Below are 25,884 nucleotides of genomic sequence, written 5' to 3'. Positions count from 1 at the left end.
GTACTAAAGCACCTAGTGTTTCAAACAAGCATGCACTCTATTATGCGTACATTTCACACACAAACCTGCGTGCACCCTAATTTTTTTTATTATGCTCAATACCAGCGTGGTTTTATCTGGACAAACATCACATTTTGGGGAGGTTTCCAAAAAGCCAACAAAAAAATATCTGAATGAATTTGCAGGGATTCTGGTCCCTCCTCATTCTACTAATTTATTTCACCTTAAAAAAACACACACACACACACACAATCTACTGCAGATTTATGAGTTCTACATGCCGTGAAAACACTTTGTTTTTGCGAGGCCATGCTTCTCACCTTGTGGAGTCACAGATAGTTGAGCTCAGGGAGTGCAAAAAAAAAAAAGTACAGTTTTAGCACAGTTGCAACAGAAAACCATATAGCTGCATTTTTCCATATAGGTTTAAATCAATCTGTCTTTTCATAAGTGCATCACCTAGTCAATGTTGTCAATTATTTTTTTTCTTTCTTTGCAGTGGATAAAGTCACATACACACACCCACATGTTGCTATATCTGGATCCTCCCTTCCACCTCTTCATTCTAGCATTCAAACTCATCGCATATCACCAAGACAACTCCACCGCACAGTTCATGTGCTCGGCAAAGTTTCTTTCACTTTCTTCAGAGACTTTTTCTTTCTTTTACCTTTACTGACTGGCTAATTTCTTGTAGAGACCATTTACTATTCATGGCAAATCATCTCATCTCAAGTCGCAAGAACATCACATCTATTTTTGTCGGTGGTGTATTCAATATAAACAATGCATCATATAAAGAAGTAATGTCTATCAAACCCTCAGTGCTAGTAGAGAATTAGTTTTGTGGAGCAGTAAATTCACAAGTTACATCATTCTAATGGCAGAAAAACTTAATTAACTAGGTGAGCCTTGGGGGCTCTTACAAAATGCCTCCCCAAGCAACAGCAGAGAGCAAGAATGACCCCCAGCTACCACAGACCTGCTTACTGATACAGAAAATATGATTGCTTTTCATATTCCAGTGAATTTTCAACATTTTACATTTTACCTCAGGACACACAGTCGCTCAGAACACATTAGAATAGGTGCATTGCAGGAGAAGGGGGCGGCACATGTGGGCGTTATTAGCTAAATGAATTTTAATAAATAACACTGAAACATAATGAAACATAAGACAATATGAAAGATGAAATTAAATGCTTGTTGAAGTATGGAAGACAGATAATGGGATACAGTAGTGAAACAGATGAGTTTAAGGAGGTGCGTAATACTGCATGTTCAATTTATATGTAAATCAATCCACCTAATAGAATGACCTCGACCATGTGCCAGAGGATAGGAAAACAATCCCACCCAAAAGCATTTTTGAATTTTGAAATCTCATGAGCTTTTACGGTAACAGGGTGTCAGCCTGGTGCTACAATAACCCATTAGAGAACAGGCTAATGAGGTGATTTATTCGAGTAACGCCGAGAGTACCGCACAGCGCACACAACAGTCTGCACACTATATATTTAGGTCTCAGGGTGCGCATGGTTCCTAGCAGGGAGCAAACCGCCCTTTTCACCTCTCTGTGTGTGAGTATGAGGTGGATGGATGGGTGACAAACATACCACCACTATCTTCCACCGCTCCATGTCACCTTTTTGTCCTGAAACAGAGATACTATATGTCTGTCACACTGACCCTCCTTGTTAGAGAGACAGCAGAGGATAATCAGGGAAGAACAAATGATGTGCTGCAAATCCCCTGCTGTGTGACCTTTGACCATGTGCGTACTCTAGACACGGTCGCCTGTCTTCCTGAAGTCTGTGACATGCTACAACTGCCTGTATAGATAGCGTGTGATCAGAAGATCATATGCATATTTCAACAACTTGTTTAAATTAAGAGTTTCTCCTCTTCAGAAATCCATATGTGGGCGTGTTCCGTGTAGCAAAAGACGCTATAGTCCCACTGTCTATCAGTCACTAATGGTGCGGAGCAGTGGGAGGCCAGGACACCTACGTCTGCTGCCTGATAATGAATATGATGAAGATGGATAATACTTTACCCTGTCTGAAACCGTGCTCTCGGCTAGGGAGTGATTACTGCGGTAATTGGGATCCATGGTGGCTGCCGCTGGAGATACTGATGATGAGGCCATCTCGACTAAAATGTAGATAACATTGACACTGCTCATATTGGACCCAAGAGTTACAACTTCACAAATCACCTCTGACAACCTCCGAATCAAATCTGCGGCCTCTCTGTCTGTTTCACTGGGGTTTGACTGTAAATTTGTGTTGTGTAATCATTCTTATGATTTAGCGACTAGACAAAGAGATGAGCTTTCAGATGCTGTGTTGTAACATTTGATTGGTTATTCCCTCTCAAAGTCTTGCTGTGATGTGAAGCAACATGACCTAAGGGACATTCTCTGTTTATCAACTCCGTCCTTCCCCAAAACCTGACCTGTATCCCCCGCCACATCTGTCTGAACAACAGCGCAGTCTCAGACGACATTGTTATGCCAGTCACATAAAAGACACAGGGACAAAAACACTTAACTGGAAAAGGAAACAGAGCAGGACAGCGCTGATGATATTACTCACTTTCTGGGGCCATTTGTATCAGTTGTGTCACTTTGACCACCTCAGTCCTGTGCCACAGGGTTTGACATATTGATTATTCTGCTACAGGAGCCATCTCCATACTTCATGCTGTTATTTTGAAAATTTTCAAAAAAGAGATTTATTGAGACCCCAGAGTGATCATTACCAGGAGGCCTTGTCAGGCACCGCTTCTTCTTCTGTGGTGAGGTTTTCTGGGATTCCTGAGGGACAGTGGGTGTCCTCTAGGTAGTGTCCTAGTGCATAGAGGGTGTCAGGGCTGTAGAGTGAGGGGGTGCTGTTAATGACCATCTGCTCAGAGAGCAACCTTTTTAATGAAGACTGATGTTGGGAGGATCTTACCAGGGGGGGTTTCAGGCAGGGGTCTAATGACACGCCCTCCAATGTCTGGACCTTCGAGGTTGTTTTACGTGCTCTGATAGCCCTCACCACCACACTGGCACCAAGAAATTCAAACAGGCTTTCTGAAGCTATACCATTCTGATCAAAGTGCTCACACACACACACATACACACACAAGTATGATAACTACAAATGTGGAAGAAATTCACCCTAAGCGAGCCATATAAAAATCTAGTTAAACTAACATAAACTAACACAGTCACACACTATTTGACAAAATATAAAACTTGTTATAAGGAATTATAAGGTGCATTCACAAGTCAAAGGGTTAATCTGTATTTTCATGTTCAAGAACAAATAACAGATGTGTCAACCCTGAAAACTTCAGTTCTCATGTGGCCATGTGAAGAGGTTCCAGCCCCTGTGCGGAAATGTTTTATACGCAAACATTATACCAAGCTGGGTCATTATTATTGCCTTGTTTTGTCACCGAGCTACATCATGTCATGGTTGAGCAACCCAGATTTAATTGGATTTAAGTTACTTGAATTAAATTTCCTTTCACTTCTTGATCCACATCTTTTGTTGTCCAAGCTTCTTTTCACTCTTTGTGTTTATATTGAAGTCTTGGGAAATGTTTCTGTCGATTTGGCAAGACTCGGAGTGAGTCCTGTGATTGTGCTCCAGCGCTCAAGCCTCATCATCCTCCTAGATGTGATTCCAGAGCCGCAGTGTTAATAATATCCAAAAAGGAAAGAGGGAGCTTACAGCACCCACGCCCTTAGGCTTCACCCCGAATGTGCGCTCAAATTAAAAACCAGCCTGTGGCCTAACGGCAGCTCTCAACACGGGGGGGCTGTTGTGTCAGCAAACTTTTATTAGAGTCATCCTGCTGGAAAACACAGCGGGAAAGAGAAAAAGACAGAGCCTGATGGAGAAGACATGGGCGCCTGTGTACCCTACTGTCCTTTCTTTTTCTTTTTCCAGCAGACATCACTTCTCTGTAAAGGTTATTAGAGAAGTCGACTAAGATTGATGGATGGAGATGGAAGACACTCAGAAGCCCATTTCTCTCACACTCATCTTCATCTGGGTTTTGGTAGTGACAGTAGAGGAGCAGAGGAGGAGATGGATGGATGGGTCCTTTCTCTCTACTGTACTTCATGTACAGTGGTTAATGCTGCATCTCTATGAGCGCACTATTTATAGCCCCTTTTAGTTCGGACATCTTTACAAAACATTAATTTAACACTGTTGGCTACAAAACAACATGAGTGATTTTAATGTTTATGGGAAACTATTAATGCAATCTCGGATATGGGCGTGTGTAACACTGTATTTATCTACTAATCTGCTGAGAGTGAGTATGTGAGGTGCCGTTGGCTAATAGGAGCCGTTATAATGAGGGATGATACCAATAAATTGATATCTCTTACACTGACTACAGTTGTCTCTACAGCTGCAGTTAAAAGGACTGACTCAGCCTTGACTAACCTTGTATTTGACTTGAACTGTCATTAGCAAATCAAAAGTAGATTAATTAATCACAGGTCCACTGGGGTGTGCATTACTTTAAGTGACTATTGTAATATAACTTACAGAGAAATTACCCATGATTTCTCATCTTGACACCAGAATGAATGCTTTTCTACTTCCAGTAGTGCTGATGCTGTCATCAAGAGAGGGGAAATGGATTCTGTAAGTGGTGGAGAGTCTATTAGAGCATTAATTCTGCTACAAATGGAGCTCTACACAAATGGTCAACACTTATATGTCATCTGGTCTTCTTTCCCGCTCTGATGCACCCTATTATACCTCCTGTAAAATCCTTTGTTTGAAACATACTGTGCTTCTGTTTATAGGAGGCAGAGAAAACAATGACATGACATGTTTGACCAAGGGGTTTGGATAGTGTAAATGTGAGCACATACGGAAAAGCACTGCCGCAAGTGTCAGTGTTTGTCGCTCAGAAGAAGAAGAAGAGCAAGTGGTGTTGTTGTTCTGCCTCGAGCTCAGACGCTTTACCATCCTGTTAGACTCTGACATTTGGAAACACGCCGTGACTCACTTATTCGAGGGAAGGAGATGCCAAATGGCCGCAGAGGGGCCAGGGGATCGCTGCTTGAAGCAAGCAAGATCTTTTTTTTCTTTTTTTTTCTATTTCACAAGCATCACTCTTTGTCCTTTCTTACATCTTTAGAGGCCAATTTTTCTTATTCTTTTTCTGTACCTGAAAATTTGTGCCCCTACTCTATTAGGCAGATTGCAACCACCCCATTGGTGTACTAATAGTATCCCCTGCTGGCAAAAGAGGGAACATTTCACACACACAAACAGATGGGTGAAGAAAAGTCTTCTGGTCTGGGGTACATCACTGTTTTTGAAAAGACGATAATGAGGTGTTTTTAAAGACATCAGATGAGGAATATGAGAGTGAAAGGTAATATTGTGATGAGCTGAAGGGACTGAAAACACTCCCTAAATGAAGGCCCGCAAACTTGCTTTTACAGACTGGGAGTGTTGTAATTAAATGTTACCTCTCTAAAACCACAAGAGGTCACTAGTACTTAATATTCGATATTTAATATCAGTTTTCCTGTTACAAAGGTTTTAATAAAAAAAAAAACTTTGATTTAGCAAATAATATGACAGGCATATTTTTTATTTAAAAACAAAGCAGAGAGAGACAGAGCATCCTGACTGATGCATATTTTAGATAATACAGTAAGAAGCTTGACTGCAGAATCCAATTAGTACTCCACCACTCAAGACACAGTAGTCGACATAGCCTATGTACATAAGTTTTCATTGCGTCATTATCACAGATTGTGGAGCACAGCCCCTCCTCCATGTATGTTCCCAAGGAACAGCTACCTTCCCTCCTCTTATAAACATGCTGGTTTCCATGCCAACCTGGAGCAGGATCCACAGTGCAAACACTCCAGCAGCCAGGAGAAAAGTGCCCGACGTTAGGAGGTGGTGGTGGTGGTGGGGGTGGGGCTGGGGGGTGGGGGGGGTTAGCAGGAAATATGAAAGGGTCAGATTGTGAATTGATAGAAAAGCCCAGTGGCATAAAGAATAGACAGAATTTGCACAGTAAAAACTGTATCAAACCAACGTGTCATGTTTTTGCAGAAACTGTCAAAAACAGTTAAGCAGTGTCTGCAATTTTGGATTTGGACTGGTATGATATGAGCTGCAATAACTGCACTGAAAAGATTTTGAATGGCATTTTTCTTCTACTTTCTTTTCAGAACAGAATTCAAACAATTTTTACAATGTCAGTTTTACTGAGAAGAAAAACATTTAATCAATACCATGAATCAAAAAACACTGAACATGTGTAAATTTTAGTTAAAGCTAAATCACTGTGGGGCAGAAGGTTGACATTCATTCACTCCATGTACTTTAGCTATTATAAGGCTATTATAATATGATATACTGTTGGTGACATCTGTTGTTTTATACCCAAAACTCTTTCACCAAGCAGCACAGAACTGATGTTTTTCTTTGTTATGGTATTATTATTAATCATTATAATTATCATTATCAATTAATTAATTAAATATTAAATATTTAAATTATTCTGTTAGTGAGAACTTTTTTAAACTATGAGAGAAAGGTTATTTCAAGTATAAAGGGCGTAAATGTCAAGGGAATCTAAATTAACAACTCGTTTGAAAGTAACATTTGTCGCTATTAATGTGCAACTAAGCTTGAAAATTTAGTTTTTGATGGTAGTATGACGGAGCACGCGCTCACCTGAAACTGCCTCTAATGCGCGCGTGCAAACACATGATAGGCATCAGTAGGAGTAACTAACAAACCTGTAACTAAAAAAAGAGAAAAAAAAAACTTTAATTATTTACTGTTAAGGTGCACTCAGTTTGAAATGACGTCGTCCACATAACGCCGTGTCAAGGGCAAAAGGGTAATCACATCAGGGGAAGAAAAGAAGTTCCTGGAAACAGAGTAGTGAGGGGGACGCCGCGGTTCAAACTGAAAGATTCCTCTGAGGCTTGACTTCTCTGCTCAGTGAACACCCATCACAAACCCTGAGAGAAACGCGACAGTTGATCTCCCGGTGTTATCCAAATTGCATTCACAGCTCGGCGGAGTGAAGCAGCCATTCTGCCCGACATGTCACTTTTGGAGAAGTGTTTGCGACTACAACAATAGGTAAGTGAACGCGCCGTCGACAATAGCAGTGAGATGAAAAACTTGACTGCAAAGGTCATATATTTTGACTATAAGATAGTGCTCTTGTAGGAACTTTTTGAACAACAGTGAAAACATATTTAATAGTACGAAATTATGTTTTAAGAAGTCGCCTTCATGTTTTTTCTTATCATGTTTATTACAAAACATGTTAACTCAGTTATCATAATGACATTTTAATAAAATATATTTATCTATTTTCTTTGTCTATTTATAGTCTTTATGTTGGCTCATATTCATTTGTACATTTGTAAGCCTGAAATAATCTTGTTTAAACACAATGCACAGTAAAGTTGTTTATGGTTGAGTGGTTCTCCAAATGTTTGAGGTTCAAAGTATAAACACTTGTGCATTATTGTTTTAATAGTATCTTTGCTGTTTTAATTCAGCCGGTCTTTATGTGTGGACTGTATATGTTTGTTTTCTTGTGTTTGAATAATCGCCTAGGTATGAGCTGCATACTACCAGTTCCTGAGTAAACTGAATTTTATGAATTGCAACTACTTGAACCGACTTCCTCATGAGCACAGAACTTCCGAGGAATCGGTTTCAGCCATGAGTGGAAAAGGTTGTCAGCTCCTGGTGTCCCCATGCAATGTGTCCCCGTCACTGAGCATGATCAGAGGACACCAGCCCAAGTCCATCAGGATTCCCCTGTCCCCTCGCCAACGGTCCAATCTCAGTCCTTCCTCAGGAATGGAGAAAGTGAAAAAAGGAGCCATTCACTCCCTAGCCTCTGGGAAACAGAGCGGAAGCCATGTTGTTCTGCCAACCCTGAGCCTCCGCAGGCAGGTGTTGACCACTGGGAAACAGTTAAACATGCCGACTGCACCCCAACAACAGCAAGTGCCTGCTCATCATCCTCCAACCACAACAGTGACAACTACCATTCAGACAGGACTCAGCTCCTCTGACAACAGCTTCAAAGGTAAAAACAAAAGTCATCAAAGGCTGAAAAATATCTAATCAGCACGGGTGTGTGAGCAAAATCCAACTTTTACTTTTCAGGACAGTATTTTAATATTGCAGTATTCAAGATGTAACATCAAGCTCAACACACACACTGTCTAGATTTCATCACAGAAATCACGACACATATACCAGAAAATCATAAGCCTGACAAGAGGCATGTTATTGTCAGAATTCTCATTCCCAATGTGCTGTTCACAACTCACTGTCTTCTTGCTACAGCTCTTGTTCTCTTATTTAATGATAATTAACCAAGCATAAAGCTTGTCCTTAAATTTTCTACTGAGGAAAAGTGGAAGGAGGTGGAAAGCTTATTAGTGATTAACAGAGCAGAAATTGTCTCTGGCCTGCTCAGGTTGGTGAGGGGAATTCCACAATCTATCGTAAACCTCTATTAAAGCACAAAAATCTGATGCATTTATTTTAATTTGAGTTTAATGCCTTTTGCACATAGTTGTGTAATATTATGTTAACACTGTGTTACTCTGCTGCAAACTACATGCATTCTGTTTATTGAATTTTGGGCTTGTGTCCAGCAGGTTGCCCTGCATCTGGGCCCGCCATGGAAGTATTCGGCCAGCCCGCTGCTGCAAACCTGACGGTGATCAGTAGTCCCATGACTATTGTCACAGGCCAACCATACCCTGTAGGGCCTGCAGCGCCTCATCCTCCATCACATTTACATAGTGTAACGATTCCCCACACTGATGCCAGGTGGGCAATATCAATAACAGTGTGTGATGATGAGCTCACTAAAACCTTTAGAGTGTTACTAAAGTGGTTAACAACAATGTGTTTCAGGTCCTTACTGTCCCGAGAATCCCTGGCATCCACCACCCTCAGTCTGTTTGAAACACAGTCAATGTTTAGTGGAAGACATGACTGGCCATATGGCTACCGTGTGCTTCCTCCACTGGGACTACCTCAGTGCTCCACCCAGGCGAGCGAGGGAGGCGAGCAGCTCAGCATTTCATCAGGCACGGCCATGTCCGGCACGACGATATCAGGTGGCACGAGCACCTCTGCCTCCCTGCCTTCATACCTCTTTGCAGGTGATACTGGAAGCCCCAGACCATCTCGTGCTAAGAAGAGAGCTCTCTCCATGTCGCCTTTGTCAGATGTCATGGGTACTGATTTCAACTCCATCATACGCACCTCGCCTACCTCACTTGTGGCTTACATCAATGGTTCGCGCAGCTCTCCAGCCTCCCACACCACACTATCCCCTGTCCAGTCTGAGGGTTATGGTCATTTCCTGGGTGTGAGAGGCCGCTGTATCCCCCAGGTCCATCCCTACAGCATGGCAGGCTCTTCGAAGGCTATGGCCCCACAGACGGAGTGTGGCCGTATGCAGATGCTTGAAGAGGGAGGGGGTCTGGAGAGCCAGATGGCTAACATGGTTGTGGAGCAGCAGTGCCTCCCAGAGGAAGGAGGGGCGCTGGAGAACACTTCAGAGAGCTGCAGTCAAACCACCAACAACCTGCTGCCACCTTTACAGTTAGAGCCGGCTCTGCTGACCACAGTCCATGAAGCTGCTACTCCGCAGGGGCCTCCACCGCCCTACCACTCCCACCAGCACTTTCACCTCTCCAGGCGTCACTGCAAAATAAAGCCCTCATATCAGGACCCTCTCACACAGGCCCCCATGGCTCCTCCAAGGCATGGGATGAGCTTTTTACCCCAGGTTCCAATGTTGGAGGAAGAAGAAGGAGAGCTGGAGGACTATGGTGCCCACTGCTGCAGGTGGTTGGACTGCAGTGCAGTCTATGACCAAAAGGAGGAGCTGGTAAGGCACATAGAAAAGCTACATGTGGACCAGCGGAAGGCTGAGGATTTCACATGCTACTGGGTGGGCTGCCCACGCAACTTCAAGCCCTTCAATGCCCGATACAAGCTTCTTATCCATATGAGGGTCCATTCAGGAGAGAAACCCAACAAGTGCACGGTACACCATGCAAATCACAGCTGTGTCTCTATTTATGCAATGTTTTATACTTTATTTTATTTGCATTATAGAAAAAATATTCCATGTGCTTTCTCACCTCTTAACAATACACAGATAGCAAAGCTTCCTCTCAATCAGATGAATATTTTTTTCACTCATTTGTCAGAAGGCTCAGTGAATGCAGTCAGAGCAGGAGGATGAAGAATGTCAGGGGCTTACTGAGTTCAGTTCACTGTGTTATATTCAAAGTCACAGTATCTAGCTGAAAAGTGCAGTTAAAGAAAAAAAAAAAACTTTTTAAGGGTAAATGCCTTCATGCACTCTGTGTTTATGGCCAAGGTTTTAGATCAGAAATGTGGCCCCTCTCTCCTCTTAACTTTAGCCATGGGGTAATTAGCGGAGCTCTGTGATAATTGACATGGGAGTTAACTCAATTATGTAGTTATTAAATCAGCACAAAGGAGGCCTAGCACTTTAGATCTGGCATGGCACCATGGCTCTGTAGTAGCTGCTGGGCCTGTTAGGAGCAGGGGGTTTGCCAGGCCACCGTCTGAAGAACTTGGCTGTCGTTCTGGGAAGGTGATGCCCCATAGTCTGGCTCTCTACAGGTCTGCGTCTGTGGCCAAAGAGTTGGCATTTATCCATGGGCCTTATTATTGATGAACTGTTGGCTTTGTTTCTCCAAGATGGACAATCTAGTTCTTTCAGACGTGCTGCAACTTAATGATGGCTCTTTAGTTTGGGTCTTATTTCTGGATGTGATGTGAAAGATTTCACAATGTAGAGATTCCCATCTTAGAATGTAGTAACAAAAGTCTACAGCCATGCTAATGGATCTGTGCCATGACGCGTTACTTTGAGCTAAATGCTTATGTTAGCATGCTACCATACTTACAATGACAATGCTAACATTCTGATGCATGGCAGGCGTAATATTAACATGTTCGTCCTCTAAATTTGGAGTATTAGCTTGCTAACATTTGCTAATCAGCCCAAAACACAAATTAGACCACAGGCTAAAGAGACTGTCATTAGTTTCTCAAGTATTTGGTCATAAAGCAAGGTATTGGACAGTAGTTTAACCTAATGGTGGCATTAGATGAACAGTCAGGGGGATCACCACAGTGACTTCAATTCATCCTGAGGGGGCCAGCAAAACTAGCTGTTGAGATATTTCACTAAAAGCCAAAAGTGACAACCTGAATCATCGTCTGGACAGTATGGCCAGTGGACTGTACACAACTCTTTACTCCTTTTTAGTCCCACTGGGAAAAGACTTGAGACTAAGATGAGTAATTGACAAACCACTTGCCAAACATGTTTCATGTCGCTGCTTTCAACAAGTCAATTATTAACGCCATGCATACCTGCAGTCGACCTTTTGTACCAAAATACTCACTTATTAGTTGAAGCTCACTCTCTTGCCATGGGGCTGCAATTGTTGGATGGTTCTGCGTTCCATGTAATCATTCAATAATGTAGAAAGTAATCATGGTCAAAACCCACTCCCACAAACAGAATTGATACTAGACTTATTGTTCCTGAGTCTGAGAATAATGTCAAGAGTGCAGACGTTTTCTGTCTATACATCAACATGTTCTTAAACCTGAACATAATTCTGTCCATATAGTGAAAGGTTGAAAACTTATGCTTTAATGAAGGAAATGCTGCATATGAAAAGTACATTCATATTTAGAGAAAGCTGAGCCCACCTTTCAGACTATGCAACTATAAAACATGTAGAGCCCAGTTTTCCTTAGGAAATGATTGGCCGGTGAATAAACTGATGCATGATAAATGAGGTGCGAGCCAGCAACAGAACAATGAGGTAGCTCTTGTTACACAGTGAACATATAGGGCAGGCCCAGACTTGTACCTGTCATTTCACGACCTGTTTACTGATGATTGAACGGTTTGTTAACATATCCTTGACTCGCCAGTCTATTTGCGTCTGTCACTGTGATTTAAACATATGGGGTTTTAAAAGTATCACTTGAACGTAAACCCCAAACAAAACAGATTTCCACAGTCGCTGTGAGTCAGCATGTTCATAATGGGTTTTTTTATTTTACAATTTTTAACATCTTTCTGTGCTTCTACCATTTTGGTAATCCCATTACTCAGGTGGTGGAGTTATGGCTTCTTCAGTTATTAGTATGTACAGCGTGGCTGACATGTTTGCATGCCATTCCAACGCAGAGATTTAATTTAAGTTGTACTGAAAAGTTGTGCTTTTTATTTTTGGTTGTTTTTACTGAATTCAAAATATTTAATTAAGAAATTAAATGAGCATCAGTCATTAGCACCGCTGACCAAAATTTCTACTTTTTCATTATGCATTCATAATAGTGTGATCAATGCATTGCATAGGGTGAAAATGAAACCTTAGTTCCCTCCTTGTCCACTAGATTTCCCTATATGAGCAGCTTGTAATTCAATGCTTGCCAATGTCACAGAAGACAGGCCTAATGAGATTTCAGGTTTGACAACATTTTAAGCGTCATCCTCACAATTGTTTTGGAGTGAACTAACATGGTTTTAGCACCAGGATGCTTCAATACTGGAAGTCATTTTTACATTACAGGCCCTGTATTCTGCTTTTGAAAACAAATCATTCTATTCCACTGCAATTATTTTGACTTTAAAAAGACTCATGATAAAAAGATTTTGAATCCTAGCCTAGAGATAAATGTTGTCTTGCTTTCTGGTAACACTGGAGCATTTCATCCTACATTTTAGTAGTAGCTCTAGAATGTTGCAAAACTATTATTTCACACCCACCCCGGGGAATTTACAAATCAATAGGAACAGGGACAGAAAAGCTAAAAATACACCGTATAAGGAAACAGGTGAAACAAAAAGAGCAAAGAGGGTAGAAATATCACTGGTGAAACAGAAAAGAGTGGAGTCCAGACTGAATTGACCTCAGAGTAGGACTGGGCACTGGACAGACGCTGCTGGCACAGACTGCAGCTGTCATTGTTCAGCCAGGGCATGAGTACCTGCCAGGACCTGTCAGAAGCTGGCTGTAACACTGATCTACACTGAGGAGCCATGCTGCTTTCTTTTCAGCCCAGACGTCCCTTGTGACACACTAAAAAGCCCTGCCTGCTTTATGAGAGCTACATGAGACAGAGAGAGAGAGAGAGAGAGACAGAGAGAGAGAGAGAGTGTTACACAGTTACCTACCCCTGGCTAGTCCTGCAGTCTTGGCAGTATTTTAGCTTTATGCTGGTTCTCGCTTGTCCGTCCACTTTGGTTCTGAGAGACTATTTATCTCCGTCTGTGCTGTTTTTCTTGTGTTACTCTAGCTGAGGGGTTTGTTGTTAATTCTTCTGCTTAAACTATATTTAGGATTGGGCTACTTCTCTAATGCGTCACCTCATGAAAGAGCCTATAGTGCAATAAAACAGAATCAGAAAGAGTGCTCAAGAGAAGATTTACTCTCATGCGTGGGAAAAGGTTGAGAGGTTAAGAGAAGCATTTCTCATTTTGTGCTACTCTGCACTTTTGTTCGGTTTCCAGTTTAGTCTGTTTTCTTCATATTCAGTGCTGGTCAACCTACACCTTATGCATATATAAAATATCCAGAATGCAACCACCATCCATTTAACATACAAAAAATGGTTGCAATAACACTGACTTGTAACGATGGCTGTGCTGCAAATATGGTTTAGCAAAAAAACAATGAAAAATATATTTGCGTTCAATTTCAGAAACATGGAGAGCTTCTTTTTCGTTTTTAAGAATGTTCACAGGAAATAAATTGCTGCGTTGTGATGACAGAGAGTGGCGAGCATTTCTATGTGGAATGCAGAGGAATGTTATTAGTGAATTATTAATGGGAAGAAAGAAGAAACATTTTAATTTGGCTTTTGGGAGTCATGACCTAGAGGTATCAGTATGTGAGGAATCCAGTCTTGGAGGAAAAAAATAACAAAATTGGACATGGTCTGTGTGTTTTCATCTTAAGGTTTAGTAAGGACATTCCAAACCCCCTGTGAGCAGGAAAAGGGAGAGTAAAGTCAAGTAAAGGATTGAAAACACAAAATGACAATACATGGATGTGTGTATGAACACTGACCCCTGCTGGTGACACTTTCGACAATCAGAGATGTATCAATGAAGATATGATATAAAAAATGTAAATATATTTGAAACCGTGCGTCAGTAAGTTTGGTTAAGTATCATTTAGACCTACTGATGGCTGTAATCAGAAGGGCTCAAGATTCATGTATATTACAAGAAGAAAATTCTCAGTATAAATCTTCTTAAGTAGAAAGACAAGCAAGACAATACAGTCTGCCCACTGCTAATAATAGCCATGAGATCCAGTTGTTCATATATAACATAAACTTGCCAATAAACAAAGATGCACCTGCCCCTCTCAGCTCTATAGCTGCTCGCCTGTCAACCATGAAACTAGCTGTGTGCATTTAGGGCACACTTGAGTGTCAGTTGAGACTAAATGACAGTAATTTTTCTATTCAAAGGTTTTCTATATTTCCTCTTCCACTCCCTCCCACGCACTAAGGTCAGCAGCCTTTTGTCTTTTGTGATTCCAGCTAACAAGCTCATAGCTCCAAGTATGTACTCCGCAAGTATGTGTGCAACATCAGGTTAGAGATGCTCGCAGGGCGTATATTGAATATTGCACTGGATAGAGCCAACAGCCAAAAACATGTAGGTTTTGTTTTGAATGTATGTAGCCTACTACTCTGTGGCCATCTGATGGCAGTATACTGCTTGATCTACTTTTACTGTGTTTATATACCGTCACAGTTCGAGGGCTGCAAGAAGGCTTTCTCTCGACTAGAGAACCTGAAGATCCACCTGCGTAGCCACACGGGGGAGAAACCCTATCTGTGTCAGCATCCAGGATGCCACAAGGCCTTCAGCAACTCAAGTGACAGAGCAAAACACCAGCGTACACACTTGGACACAGTGAGTGGCAGCGCAGCACAGACACACATGAAATTATGGTATTTCAAAGTGTGTGTGTGTGTGTGTGTGTGTGTGTGTGTCTTTGCCTCTATGTGGTGTGCTACAAGTTTTCATATATCTGTGGTTGAACAGAAGCCGTACGCGTGCCAGGTGCCTGGCTGTGCAAAGCGTTACACGGACCCCAGCTCCTTGAGGAAACACGTGAAATCCCACTCTACTAAAGAGCGACAGTCACGGAAGAAGGTACGCACTAGCCCACAGCCCATGCTGTAACACAGTTGATTGTTCTCAAATAGGAAAAACTGTAAACTAACACTTTGGTTTTTGAGAATATATTTCACTTACATCAAGTGCACCACTTTCAGATGGATTTGTTGTCTGATAAATTAAACAGAATTGTAAAAGACATGGAGCCCTGGGCAAAGCGGAAGGCCTGATCTGAACACAAATCTGCAGCTAGAGGCAGATGTAGGTTTTAATTTAACTTGTGCAATGATGATAAATAACCATAAATGCTGGTAATGCCCTTTACATGACCACATCAGTTTATTGCTACTGTATCTCACCTCACATTGGTAACATCTTACCATAAAATGTGACGCATCAGCAATCGCACCATAACGCATTTCAAGAATAAAGCATGTAATGCCACTTTTGCTAAAAAGAAAGTTGAAAAGGAGGCTATGACACATAGGATTGTTCTATCAGTAAAACAATAGGATATCATGTCATATCAGACCAGTCTCATGTGTGTAGTATTGTATGGTACGGTATGGTATGTATGGTGGCAGCCTGGTGTCATTTACATGTGATTTAAAAGGTGGTGAAGACAGTGGATTGCTGTTTGTAATGCACTGTAACATGGTACTTCTCAAGTCAGAGGGAACAGGTTCAACAACATGTGTGTCCTGCTGCCTTCAGATGGCAGTAGGAATTTTATGAACTGAAGAAGAGATTTTCACAGACAGTATCAAGCTGTTGTGGACAACAGAGGACTGTAAGAATCACTCATACTAATTCAAAGATGAATGCAGATTGATTTGCCCACCGTTCTGATTTAAACAAAATAAACGTTCACTGGCTGGGGAGCGATTAGTGCAAATGGTTTATTTACATTTTAAGCATCATCGCGTCCTTCCTGCGTCTCCTTCTGAGACGTCTACGCTCAGCACAAAGTCTAAGACACATTTTCCACCAAAATAACAACCACTTGGTTTCCACTGCCACATTTGAATGAACTTTCCACCTGTTTGTGCCTCTCTTCCCACCTGCGCACCGTGCGCTCTGCGCTTGGCAGCAAAATACCACTCAGGTGCCCAAAGCCAGTTTCAAGGTCAGGAAATTACCAAACTGCTGCAGTGTCGCTTGCGCTGGTTGTCGCATTGCCACAAAAATAGTGCCCACTAGGTTTATTAGGTATTTGCAGTCATAAATACATGTATGTTGAAATATGAAATGTTTTCTTTGTCCTTTCAAAATCAGGTGATGGTTCCGAGTATATACATAAATGTATGTATATACAGTATGTATATAAAACCCAATTTATCTTAACTGTCATTAACTTACATCTGTGTTGTGCATGCAGTCAGATAAAAACACACACCAAGCTGCAATCAAACTTATGCTAACACTCGAACAATGGGGTCACACAAAAATCCACATAATCACGATGTTTGTCATATCTTTGTCCTGCTTTCACTCCCTTTATTTTCCACTGGGTTACAGATTTTCACATAATAGCACTGTTGTGCTGCAGTTATTTGCGTTATATTTGCATGTGTGTGAGATTCATGCTCTTTAGCTCTTACTGAGAGGTGAGTCACCATAGATACAGACAACGAAGGTGGGTAGTTACTAAAAAAAGTGACATTTTACAAAGTCTCCACATGCACAACTTCTGTCATCTAAAACTCAAATAACCAATGTTTATTGTGACTGTGATTTCACTGATAATTCTCAAGATGGAGTGCATGTTATATTTGTTTATTACTAAGACCACCACTACAGTATATACTGTACAGCAACCCTCTGTCAGCATGCTATAGCTCTTTCTTGTCTTGTCTCCAAAGCAAAGTGACAGTGTAGTAACAAGACTTTAAACAAGAGCCTAAAGAACAAGTGATAGGAATTTATAACCCCTCATGTTAGCATTTAATACTTTAAGGGTGTTTTTGTAGTAATATCTGACTAATCAAAAATCATCTACATCACAAAAATATATAGTGCACTATAAGCATTATATTCATTAGAAATTATTATATCCATTATAAGTAATTTAAGGAAGTAATATTTTATTATTATTATTATTATTATTATTATCATTGATTTTAGTATTATATTGCAATGATTCAAAGAAGATTCTGCCAGAATCTTATAACTGTTGATGCTATCCACCAGTGTTTCTGTTTATGTTCCATGTATCATTTCTTTAGATGAAATCTACTGCTGATGTGACCCAGGACACGCTGACAGACTGTTTAACCATTCACCCTCTACAACCAAGCCTCTCTCCTCTGGCAAGGATAGACAACAACTTGAACCCATCCCCTGGCGCATCCTATGAGTCATACTCTGGTATGTCTATGGCCTGGCTCTTTGCATTAATATGTTTTATATAAAAACTGGATAAATAAACATACAGTATTCCCCTGCAACCATTTGCACATAATAGGTTTATCCATTAGATTTAGGCTGTGGTGGACAGCCCTGAAGTGTCTGTCATCCCTGTTCCCCAGCTGCTCCACAGGGACAAGACTCCTCCAGCAATCCTCACCTGGCTCTGTTGTGCTCCTTACAAGACAATTACAGGTACTAAGGATTTTGTGTTATTGTATTAAGTCTGAGAGGTTTGTAATATATACAGGCAGATGACAAATTAAAGGAAACACCTGAATAAATTAGTGGAGAAACATAACCAACGCAGATGCTTGCACACAGGTGCACTGCTGCATGGCACAAGTAGGCTATCAACACCCAATCATGCTCTGTGGCAGATGTAAAAATGCTGAGCAGGCCGAGTTGATTCTGATTTTGTATCAAAAAGGCAAGCGGAAAAGATCTAAGTGACTTTGAAAGAGGGTTGATTGTCAGGGGCGTGGATGGCAGGAGCTTTAGTCACTACTGCTCAACTAGCTCGTGTTTCACTAGGAACAGTGACTTAAGTGACATTTGTATTTAGATGGAAAAGACCTCAGTAAATAGGTTTGGAAATTGTGGTCGACAGCGCACATTTAATAAGGGTGATGCTTGTGCATTAGTGTGATATGTAAGGAAACAGAAGAGCAACATCTTCTGCTTCCTCAAGTGATGGAGGAGAAAGTCAGTTGGTCGACAGTTACATAGAGAGGAATATTGTAGTGGAGTTGCAGCGAATGCACATTTGAGAGTTTAGTGGTGCAAAAACCAGAGGCCCTGGTCTACGGAGATGTTGCATGCCCGCGTTGTCAACGATGTCGCTGTCACTCTCTGCCAGAAACACTGTCATAAAACCGATTTTATACTGTTTTATGCCACATATTTTTATAATAGGCTACTTTGTAGAACTTTAAAGATCTAACTAGCCTAGATGACTAAGCTAACCAAAGCAATTATGCCTACCATGGCCCCTGATGATGGTGCACTGCTGAGAAAATCAAACAAAAAGGTTGCTGACCTTGAGGAGGATATCTGACGGCTCTCCAACGAACTGCAAGCGAAGGATTCATTATTGTCAAGCTTCATGGATGTGGCATGTGGGCAGTCCAAGGAGTTGACCTCGCTCAGCGCAGCCCTCCAGGACACGGTTGTATGGGAACCCTCCTCCTGTCAGATAGATATAACCAGCAATCGCTCTGGGCCGACGTGGTATTCCGTGGCTGCCTCTTCTCTTCGCCTGTGCCTCTCTAACCGCTACGCGGCCCCGTCCGACGACAGTCTGGTGCATCCATCTGACGGCGCCCTTCGACCTCATCCTCCCGGCGTAGGATCCTGCAGGAGGCCGTGTTCCGGTAATCTCCTAGGCCTTGAGCTGACAGGGAATCCCTCTAACCAGGTCTGCTTCCCTGCCATAGCACTTGCCTACCAGGACACACAGAGAGGCTCGTGCACTTGCCTTACAGGTGAATCCTCAACCATCACCTCCTCGTCCACTCTTCTCCCCAACCACACTAATATAGATGGGTGATTCCATGATTAGGAATACCTGCTTTTTTAATGAAACCACTCGCTGTTTCCTTGGAGCCACAGTCCTAGTCATCCTGGACAAGATCCCTGGTCAGCTGAGCTCACTCCAATCCTCCATAAACCGGGTGATAGTCCAAGTAGGATGTAATGACACGGCCCGGCAGCAATCTGAGCTGACCTAAAGGATTTTAACGACCTTTGTTGACTTTTTAAACTGTGGGAAGTCGGTTTTTGTCAGCGGCCCCCTCCCAACGCTGGTCCCTGGGGTTGGGCGTTTTAGCAGACTACTCAACACCTGGCTCCAGTTCACTTGCAGAATCCACAACATTGGTTTCAATGACAATTTTAAAATGTTCTTGAAATCGTTCATCCATCTTTAGGCCCGACAGAGTTCAGCCCAACCGGCTTGGTAGCCAAATGTTAGCAGCTAATATTCAGCACGCACCTCCAATCTGCCCCACGTGACTGATTGTTTACTTCACACACCCCCTTCCCGGTGACTACCTCACTTACTATACCGATATCTCAAAGCACTGTTCCCCCCACCTGTGCCCCCTACAGGTCGCATTCACCATTATCACCTTTACCGGTCATCCTCCCAAAACAGTCAATTAACCAACTCACCTTCTGTCATACCCCACCATCATCTCCCACCACAGGTCCACTGCACACTCAGTATCACACCCTCCTGCTGCCAATCTGATTTAATTCAAGTCCCTCTTCGACCTCTTCTATCTCCACCTCCTAGCTACAACCCAGTACATTATGGTATTGGTACATCCTTTTTATGTAATGATTTTATTGTCTCTAATAATTTAGATTTTTTTTTAGATTTTATACATCTCCATCAACAAGCAAGAACATCCTTTTTTTCTAATCAATACAGGCCTGACTGCTTGACCCCTACAGTGAGGAGATCTGGAAGTTCTGTTATGTTGTGGAGGGCATTTTGCCGACAAGGTTTGGATCCACTTGTTCCCTTAGAGGGAAGGGTCACTGAAAATCAATACAAATTTGTACTGAGTCTGATCACCTTCATTCTATGATGAAACATTTCTGTCAACGAGGGGTCACTGAATGGTTTGATGAGTATGAAATGATGTGAATCATATGCCATGGCCTTTGCACTGACCAGATCTCAATCCAATTGAACACCTATGGGAGATTTTGGGCCGACATGTTAGACAGTGCTCTCTACCATCATCATCAAAACACCAAACAAGGGAATGTTTTTTGGAAGAATGGTGTTCATCCCTTCATCCATTCTGATCTGTTGGTACCAACTATTACTTTCTTTTCATTTCATATTCCTGTTCACAGTTAGGACTTCAACCATGATGGATTTAAATTCTTCACAAATCTTTTTTCTCCCTATTTCTGAAACAATCAACTTAAGCATTGGTTGCCATGGTTTCAAAGCTATAAGCTCATAATTAGAATACTCAGTTTAAAAGGAAGCTCTATTTTGTACCCTGTTTTTTAAAGAAAAAAAAGTCTAAAGGGTTGGATTTTTGTTTTTTGTGATGTGTGTGTGTGTGTGTGTGTGTGTGTGTGTGTGTGTGTGTGTGTGTGTGTGTGTGTGTGTGTGTGTGTGTGTGTGTGTGTGGCTGCTATGGCTGGGAAGAAGTGTGAGAGGTTGGGGATGGCCAGCAACACATTTCGTTAGTCAGCCCATAGGAAAACATCCCTTCATCTATACACTTCAAAGCATGTGATAAAGGATTTCTGTCATTCTGAGCAGCCAGATGCTCATGGCTCCTCACTGGCTGTGATTGTTCTCATATCAGCGGTAGGCCAAAGCATTCACTGCAGGATTCTTGGTAGACAATTGGGCTGTGAAAGCAGACCTTGCCTTGCCTCATTGGTCTTGACCGCTGGTATAAATGGATGCTATAGCCACCGACAAGAGCGGCTAAGGAATTCAATAAGTGAATCATAAAATCTAAAAAATACCATTTAAGGTCCAGTGGGAGAAGAGAGACGGTGTAATTACTTTTTTTAGATGTTAAATCAATTGTAAAATCCTTGTTGCCATTTTCTGTACACTTTTCTGGAATTCCTTTGGGTTCCCATTGAGTCCTTCAGTATACTGACAGCAAACTTTGGCTCCTTTAATATTCTTGTTATTGGCAAGTAGATATGCAAATGTCTTACTTGGCCAAACCTAACAGCAGGGGTGTCAGCTGCCATGGCCACTGAACAATATTTACATTTACTAGTTTAATCCTCTGTGTCTAACAATGAGTTACATGACTCTGAAAGTAATGTCCTTCGTTGTTTTGTTTTTTTTATAGCAATGAGTGACAAGGATGTTATAGTGATTATAATGGTTTAGTGGTTTAAAATATTACAGGAAAACTAAGAGAAAAACTATGTTCAATTCAATATGTTCAGACTGCTTTGCTTTATTGAGTAATTACACTAAATACAGTATTAATCTATTATTTATGTAAAAGAGTGATGAAGGAAAACATTGCAGGGAGACTTCCTCTATTGTGCTGGAAAATGCTATTGTTGCACAGGCCATAATGTGTGACTGCAGATTGTAACATTTAAAGAGTGTCTCTCTTGCTACTTAAATTAATTTTCAAACACTTTTGATGATTTATTTGCACCCTAACTAGTCATTGTGTCCCTGTGTGAAGCTGTAGCAAATGTGGAACTGGACAAATACAGTTTTTGGTAAAACTGCATAGGTTTTACAGTGAATTTAACTGTGGTTAAAGGATGGATTCAGTTTGTGATCTTAGATGTTTCTGATCTGATGCCTTTGACATCTACAGTAAGTGGTTTAGAATGATCACCTTTAATGATGTCATTATATATACAGGTATATATAAACTGTGCACACTGTGTACAAACCAAAATATTATACATTGGATCATGTTCAAAGATGATGGACACAATAAAAGCGACTCCTGTAGAATGTGTTACATTTCACTATGGCCCTGCACAAATCCTGCCTCTTTGAAGCTTGCAACAAACAAGTCTTACTGATTTAATTCAGTAGCCTAAGTAATAATTTTCATTTTTAGAAATCTTTTAATATTTAAAATATTAGGTACACCTTACATGTTAATGCAATCCAGCCTCAAAAGTACCATAAAACTGAATCATCATCAAACCTATGCAAGGCTGTTGTTTTTGAAGTCATTTTAGGATGTTTGTATATGTTCCATAGAATACAAATAAGTAATAGTTGTTGGGTTTTTTTTAATTATAAAAACATATATTGTTCTTTTTCTTATTTCCACAAGCAGAGTATTTAATTCGGTCTGAAATATTTCAGGTTTGTTGATCCTTCCCCTCACCAGCTCTTCCCTGGGGACTCGTGTGGGCCTTGCTCTTCCACCTGCCTCCCTCATCCTCCCAATGGGACATCCCTGCAGAACAACCGAGATCTGAAGCAGCCCAGCCAGCCGCCTGAACTAGCAGATCACAATCCAGGTACTCAGATGTTTTTTATCAGTGTATTTCCAAGCTTTGTCAAAATACTCGCTCTGCCGATGTAAATACAATTGTGCTGGAGGGGGGGGGGGGGGGGGGGGGGGTAACTGAAAATGGTTTACAGTGCAAGTTTCACATCTGAGCTTATTAGCAAATGTGTGGGCGGTTTGACAATCTGTTTGAACAGATTTTCTCACATGCACATTAATCGTGCAGTATATCTTTATGATGTGTAGCAGGTGGCTGCTGATTTTCTAGTTAGACAGAATCAGGCAGCTCCTACACTCTATGTACCTTTAAATAGATATCACCCCTTCACCTCCCCCCAGACTTGACAGCCACAGTGATGTTGACAAGGTGTTCAGAAATACACAGTTCAGTTTTAACTGCTGAGATAAAGACAGGGTTTGAAAAGACTGAAATGAAACACGATTTGTTTCATTTATGAGGTGTGATGCTGCTTTTATAATGGAATGTATAATTTAAGGTGTAATGTTATAGACTTTAATTGAATCGCTCTTTACAATAAGGATAAGAGAGGTTTTCTCATTTCTTTTGTAGAGCTCTCCGGGTCGATGAAGATACTATATTCTCCTCCACAATATGGTGGGATCACAGCACAGACCAGTGCGAGTCACCTGATGCAAGTTGATGCCTTTGGTGACAGCCTCGCTCCAGCAGTCAATAATCCCAATGGGGTGGCCACCTCACAAACAGCTCTTTCCTGCATTACAGGTAATGAAAATACAGTCAAATACAGTAAACAAATAGCTCAAGGATGAACACTTTATTGCCACTGGATTTAACAACTCTCGCTGTGCATACATACACCTGTGTTCTTCTGTGTGTGTGTGTGTGTGTGTGTGTGTGTGTGTGTGTGTGCAGGTGCATCTGCAGGGTTTAATGTCCACAGCCAAGCACACAATGTGGCTCCTCATCAAGATTTACATGGAGGAGATTTCTTCACTGTGGTGGACCACTGCACAAGCACAAGCCAGGTCTCCTGCATCTATACAGAAGGATAACATCACTCAATTGTGGGGTTTTTTTTCTCCTTTGCACTATTTTGTGTCACTGCAACCTGGTTGGCAGCTTCATTTAGGGAAATAAAAGAATATTTGATAATAAAAACTGCTGGTCCCTGGGTTAGATAGCGCTGAAGGAATTGACACTTACATTCACAATGCAAGTTTTTTTTTCCTCTCTCTCTCTCTCTCTCTCTCTCTCTCTCTCTCTTTGACTAAATCTCTGTAAATGTACTATGTGACTCCACACTCTGGCTTCTGCCTCCATAATCAATGTATTTTAATGACTGAGCCTACAGGATTTTAATGTTTACTTCCTCAGTTTTATACAGCTTGTGTATCGCATGTAGTAAGTACTTCAAGTAGTTTCTGGTGGCATTTTGCACAATATTCAACACTGCAATCACAGCAAAGTATTCAAGGGATCACTTATTAAGGTTTTTCTTAGAACCATGGCTTTGTAACTATAGTAACAAGACAGCCTTACCATTTCAAAGTAAAGCGAGACATAGATATAACTTGTTGTTTGATATATAGTAATGTGCTGAGTGCTCCTGTGCCTAGATCATGAGGTGGATTTCTGTTGATAACCATACCAGTGATTTTGCATGTTTTAGTTGATTTACTGCAAACTACTTACACTTCACATTACAGATGTGTGATCCTTTCTAAAAGCAGCATAGTGCTCTACATTTTTGTACCGATTTTCCTGCAGCCATTTATTTCAGTTATTTCCATATGGTATGAAAATGACCTTATGTAGACAGCAAAACGTGCTTAAGAAAAGGGAAACTATAGCTATATTATAGCTGCTTTTATTTTTGCTTTTCTTTATTTGTTGCATTTTAATGCAGTTCCATCCAATTTGTACTTTCAGCTGCATTACTACGCAATCATAACACAACCACCAATAAAAAAAAAAAAGCAGACATAATGACCACCATGAATCCAACACGAAAGCAATTTTTAAGTCTCTTCAAATTTTTAGTGTTGTGAAATGACCATTAGGATAAAAACACTATTCAGAACTCAGAAGCATGTTTTGAAAAATCAGCAGCAGCAATGTGAAGTGTTTGTGTTTTGTAGTAAATGGACTAAATTATGCTAAAACGCTGCTATCGTGCCTTACCCTTTGAATATATTTGGAATGGATCAGGAATAAGAAGTAAAACAATGGTAGCCTTGTTTGTCATCTGTCATACCTTGTGTCTCTCAGTAATATGAAGATGCACCAAACTCTCTTTTGGATCAGTACATTTAAAACATTTAATTTTGACACAGATCACACATCACGCAGATCATTGTCAAGGTTACGATTTCAATACCCCAAAACACCCTGCAATTGATAAAGAAAACTTGCACTTGCCTTTACACATTGAGAGCCAAGACAACACCACATAAAAATGGAAGAAACGAGATATTAAGTGGATAGCGGATCTCTAAAAATGTTTTAGTTGACACTTAAAAAAACAGCAGTTTTTAACACTAGAAAGAACATTTTCTCAAGAAAAAATAAAAAATATTTAATTGTTCAAGTTGGTATCTCTCTATAGAGTCTGTATCTCTACCTCTTTTTGCATTAAACAAAGCAAGACAAAGTTAAAAATGAACAGCAGAGTAACTACTTTGCGGTAACAATACAAATAACTAAACAGACCAAAGTGCTGGAGGCAATAAGCTAACATAAATCACATACATAACTAGCAACTATGCTGCTGTGTACCTGAACAGTATGAAAGGTCCAGCAGGCACCAGTCTTTGCAGCAGTTTATTTTTTATTTATTTATTCATTTTTACTTATTCATTTTTTATATGAAATTGAAAGGACAAACTGTTTTACTTGAAAATAATTCTTTTAGCAAAAGAGTGTCATGCTTCAGATGTGGGTTTCAGTAGTTGCTTAGCAACAACAACAGCTTTTCCAAAAAGCATCTGTCTACTACTGTTAACCAAAAAAAAGTGCTGCACAGTGGACACAGGTGGTTGGTTAAGCTTTGTATCCAGTAGGAAGCGTCTTAACAACACTGGCTTTGTTTGGTCACTGTTTCCAATTTAAATGTGCTGCATGTTTTTAGCCCTCCTCGTGGCAAATGACTTGTAGCACATGAGTAGCATGCTTTATATTTAGTAATTTCATAGATATCTATACAACCAATGTTTTTGTTTTTCTAGCAATGTCCACCACTTTTGCACAATGTGCCAAAATGACAACAATTTA

The 25,884-nt window shown here is 41.0% G+C and overlaps 1 protein-coding gene across 4 annotated transcripts; it reads left to right on the top strand.

The window, feature by feature from the left end:
- Positions 1-6,943: 6,943 nt before the first annotated feature.
- Positions 6,944-25,131, top strand: LOC111237795 (zinc finger protein GLIS3-like). 4 transcript variants are annotated; one of them, XM_022767027.1, is made up of 12 exons: positions 6,944-7,136; positions 7,623-8,103; positions 8,684-8,858; positions 8,946-10,089; positions 14,872-15,033; positions 15,166-15,276; positions 16,516-16,542; positions 17,466-17,607; positions 17,769-17,841; positions 22,484-22,641; positions 23,203-23,376; positions 23,527-25,131. In XM_022767027.1, the coding sequence occupies exons 2-12, from the start codon at positions 7,665-7,667 to the stop codon at positions 23,664-23,666; spliced, it is 2,745 nt and encodes a 914-aa protein (XP_022622748.1). In that variant the 5' UTR covers positions 6,944-7,136; positions 7,623-7,664; the 3' UTR covers positions 23,667-25,131. The 4 variants fall into 4 exon arrangements, with proteins under 4 accessions (XP_022622748.1, XP_022622747.1, XP_022622749.1 ...); XM_022767026.1 differs by having other exon boundaries at positions 8,681-8,858; XM_022767028.1 differs by lacking the exon at positions 16,516-16,542 and having other exon boundaries at positions 8,681-8,858.
- Positions 25,132-25,884: the final 753 nt, after the last annotated feature.

This window comes from Seriola dumerili, unplaced genomic scaffold, assembly GCF_002260705.1.
Source record: "Seriola dumerili isolate Sdu_G_001 unplaced genomic scaffold, Sdu_1.0 BDQW01001092.1, whole genome shotgun sequence".
NCBI classification, from domain to species: Eukaryota; Metazoa; Chordata; class Actinopteri; order Carangiformes; family Carangidae; genus Seriola; species Seriola dumerili.
This window is presented reverse-complemented; position numbering and strand designations above follow the sequence as displayed.

Bases quoted from the DNA above. Each gene is read 5' to 3' on its own strand.
- LOC111237795 (XM_022767026.1), top strand. From the start codon at position 7,665: ATGAATTGCAACTACTTGAACCGACTTCCTCATGAGCACAGAACTTCC. The intron at 17,608-17,768 runs GTATGTCTATGG...CCTGTTCCCCAG, and splicing joins ATCCTATGAGTCATACTCTG to CTGCTCCACAGGGACAAGAC. The intron at 22,642-23,202 runs GTACTCAGATGT...TTTCTTTTGTAG, and splicing joins ACTAGCAGATCACAATCCAG to AGCTCTCCGGGTCGATGAAG.